General features: G+C 49.9%; 1 protein-coding gene across 1 annotated transcript; it reads right to left on the bottom strand.

The window, feature by feature from the left end:
* Positions 1 to 314: 314 nt before the first annotated feature.
* Positions 315 to 3,851, bottom strand: LOC142524028 (uncharacterized). Its single transcript, XM_075627753.1, has 3 exons — positions 2,575 to 3,851; positions 859 to 2,533; positions 315 to 638 (listed from the first exon to the last, which is right to left on the bottom strand). The coding sequence occupies exons 1-3, from the start codon at positions 3,849 to 3,851 to the stop codon at positions 315 to 317; spliced, it is 3,276 nt and encodes a 1,091-aa protein (XP_075483868.1).
* Positions 3,852 to 4,138: the final 287 nt, after the last annotated feature.

Below are 4,138 nucleotides of genomic sequence, written 5' to 3' on the forward strand. Positions count from 1 at the left end.
AAAACATAAAGACATAAAACCTAGGGTGGCAAATACACGTGCCAAAATCTAATCCCTAGGAAAAGCGTATAATAAAAATTAACATATAAGAGCAGCGCTAAATACATCAAAACAAATCGAAACATGTCTAAACTGTAAAGATCCGACTCAGATGTAGGTGCAAAAGACAACCAATTGTACCCATCTCTGAGCCGTCTGTCGCTGTAAGTCCAACATGAAAATGGCGTCCTAGTCCGAGATCGGTCGCAATCCAGCTGAAGTAAGAGAAACTTCAAATCCCCAGAAGAAGGTGAAAACGTATGGAGCTCATAACGTCATAAATCCAAGCGTGACTGGAACGTTGATATAAGAGGTAGCCAAGAGATAACATGGAGAGCCACCAATGCACGTAGCAAAAGCAGAGAACATATAAATCCCGACATGAATGGAGCTCTGGGCCAGAGAAACCACTGAGAGAGATCATCCAAAGCCACCATAAAACCCGGCAAGAGAACACAAAATATAGAAAGCGGCGGCCAAGGAGAAGCCTGCAGAGAGCGACCGCCAGAGAACAGGGTGGTCCAAATAAAAGCACCAATGGAGAAGGTGCGAGAGTCCACCCAGATCCAAAGAAACAAAGCACTCCAAAGAGACAGTACCTGCAAAGGAAAAAATACATATAGATATATATATATATATATATATATATATATATATATAGAAATAGATCCAAATAAAGGAAGGGGCTGCAAATAGCTAAGAACATCTGTATCTAAGGTAGGGAAGCCCGGAGATATCCGAGCGGGTCAGTATGGATATGTGTCTGGGTAGTGAAGGACCTAACTCTAAGGTATAAACCCTAATGGTATGAGCCCTCACCGCCAACGCATCCGCCACCGAATTTCCCTCCCGAAAAATATGTGAAAAATGAACCGCCCGCCCCCTCAAAAGAAACAGAATCCGAGTGACTGTATGATGAAGGTCCCAATGACACCGACGAGAACGCAAGATCTGAAGAGAAATCTGAGAATCGGTCTCAACCCAAAGGGGAAAAAGACCGAGATCGGAACAGATAAGAAGGCCCCTCCAAACCGCCCAAAGCTCCGCCCGGACATTGGTCCCGACTCCGATAAACTCGATGAAGGAGAGCACCACCCTGCCAGAAGAATCACGCACAACACCACCGACAGACGACTCCCCAGGATTGCCCCTCGAACTCCCATCAACATTCAGCTTAAAGCACCCAGGTGGTGGACAGAGCCACCGGACAATCGCTAACCTATGGGTCCGCTGAAAGGCAACAAAAATTCCCAGCGATCTCGCCGCCTCAAAGGCACCAAGCCAGTGCTTGGGCTTAACAATGAAAGCAGCATGGGCAAGACGCAGATAAGACAAAATCTGAGACTTCACAGTCTCCCCAGAAATACGCAACTGACGGTGCTTCGCATCATTACGAGCCATCCAGAGAAACCACAAAACAATGAAGGGCAGAAACTCCTTGACGTGGCCCCCAGGTGCCCAATGAAGATTTCTCTTCCAAGCGCTAAGGAACAACCTGAGATCCCCTGTGCAGGGGATCCGGACACGAAATATGGCCCCAAAGAAATGCCAGACATAACGGGCTATCGGGCCATCAATGAAGACATGTGTAAATGTCTCCGACATATCACAACACTGGCATCGAGAAGCCAACTCAAAGCCACGACGTTGGAGCATATCATCCAACGGGAGCCACTGATGCCAAAATCTCCAAAGAAAAAAAGACATCGTGGGCCTCAACCAACGGCCCCAACAAGGAGTCAAGATATCAGAAACAGGGTCTCTCAATCGGACAAGCTCCCAAGCAGACCTAATCGAAAAAGCACCGTCAGAACTGTGAATCCAAAGCGCCAAATCAGGCTCGCCAAAGGCAATCGGGGTCAAAGTAATCGCCTCAGCAACAGAAGGGGCCACCACAGCGCAAAGAAGATCGAAATCCCAAGCCCCCTCAGACAAAAAGTGAAAAACCCGAACATCACGGCCCCCACGGACCTCACACTGGCTGGACAGAGCAGTATCCCCAAACCATATGTCATCCCAAAAGGACACGTCTCCAAGGCCAACGCGCCAGCGAATGCCGGGCTCGGCGCGAGGTCTGATCCGTAGGAGACGACGCCAGGTGGGGGATATTAAACCACGAGGGAGAACAGAGGCAGGAGCATCCATCTGGCAATACTTCCGTAAAAGGAATCTCGCCCAGAGAGAGGAGCCCTGCCGAAACCGGAACCACAACTTAATAGAAAAGCTATCCACCAGATCTTTCAATCTGCGGAAGCCAAGACCACCCTCCATCACTGGGAGACAGGCTCGAGACCACTTGGCCCAGTGCCATTTCTTCTCCAGTGTCCGCGACCCCCAGAGAAAAGCGTTGAAAACCAGCTCAAGCTTCTCCATGACAGCAAGCGGTGGCTGTACCACCTGAAACAGATAAATCGGCATGGAGAGGAGCACACTGCGGATAAGGGTTATGCGGCTACCCGGAGAGAGCGTCCGGATCTCCCAACCCTCTAACTTCCTACGAACAGATTGTAGGAGGTGCTCAAAAAGGGAACATACTCGGTTACCCCTAAACAAGGGGACTCCGAGGTACTTGAGGGGCAAATGACCCTCCGCAAACCTGGTGATGCGCAAAATCCGAGAGCGAAGTCGCTCAGAGCACCTCGGAGGCAAGATAATAGAACTTTGACAGCGTTCACCAGCTGACCCGAACAATTCTCATAATGATGCAGTAAACCCATAAGGCGCCGCAAACTACGAGACCCACCATTGGCGAAAATAATGACATCATCAGCATAAGCCAGATGGGAAATCAGGATATCACAACCAGAGCGGTACCTGAGCTCAGGATGCTGCAGGTAGAGGCGGTCAAGGCCGCGCGATAGGTACTCCGCCCCCAAAATGAAAAGCATGGGGGACAAGGGATCGCCCTGTCTGAGGCCTCTAGTGGAACCAAAGAACCCCGAGAGAGAGCCATTGATGTTCACGGAGAAATGACAATGAGATATGCAAGCCGAGACCATCTCCACAACCCGCTCCGAGAAACCAAAGTGTCTCAAAACCTCGAAGAGGAAAGGCCACTGGACCCTGTCATAGGCCTTGGCCATATCCAACTTCAGGATAACATTACCGCCACGAGTGGGGAGAGTGAGGCTGTGAGTGAGCTCCTGGGCTAGGAGAATATTATCGGAGATCATCCGACCCGGAACGAAGCCACTCTGATTCGGTGAAATAAGTCTCTCCGCCACAACCCTCAGCCGAGAGTACAACAGCTTAGAGATGATCTTATTAGTGACATTGCACAGACTAATCGGACGGAAGTCCGACCAAGCATGAGCACCCGCGACTTTGGGGATCAGAGTGATTGTGGTGGCGGTAAAACCCTGGGGGAGGGGAGAACCCCTGAAAAAATCCAGGACAGCATCAAAAACATCCTGATGAACAATCTCCCAACAATGCTGAAAGAACGCCGAGGAGAAGCCATCAGGCCCAGCCACACTATCAGGATGTATGGAGAAGACGGTCGCACGAACCTCCTCCAAAGAAGGGGTCACAACAATACCCTCATTCTCCACAGCAGAGATAACGGAGGGGAAGCCCGAAAAATCAGGACTCGCAAGCGCAGAGGGGTCACCAGTAAGCAAATGCTGGAAAAACGAGGCTCCCGACTGCTGAATCAACTCAGGAGACGTCAGGCATACCCCATTATCCCAGATGCGGAAAATCTTATTCGCCACCCTTTTCTTCTTCACCATGTTGTGAAAGAGTTTGGTGTTCCTCTCACCATCCTCTAACCAGTGGCAAGCAGCTTTCTGTCTCCAAAAATCCGCCTCCATGGCGGTGACACGGGCCAGATCCTCATTGCGATCAGACAGAGAAGTCCAATTCAACTCAGAAGGATCAGCCTCACAGACAACCTCAGCGGACCGAACAGCCCTCTCAGCCTCAATGATTTTATCGAAAAGGTTCCCAAAAACATCCTGATTCCACCACTTGAGGTGATGTTTGAGGCGCTTAATCTTAGCAAAAAGGCGAGGCATACCAGTCAAACTACAAGTCAGAAACCAATTAAGCCGAACAGTCTGCAAAAAACCATGATGCCGAAGCCACATACGCTGGAAGC

This window comes from Primulina tabacum, chromosome 14 (assembly GCF_025594145.1).
Source record: "Primulina tabacum isolate GXHZ01 chromosome 14, ASM2559414v2, whole genome shotgun sequence".
Classification (NCBI taxonomy): domain Eukaryota; kingdom Viridiplantae; phylum Streptophyta; class Magnoliopsida; order Lamiales; family Gesneriaceae; genus Primulina; species Primulina tabacum.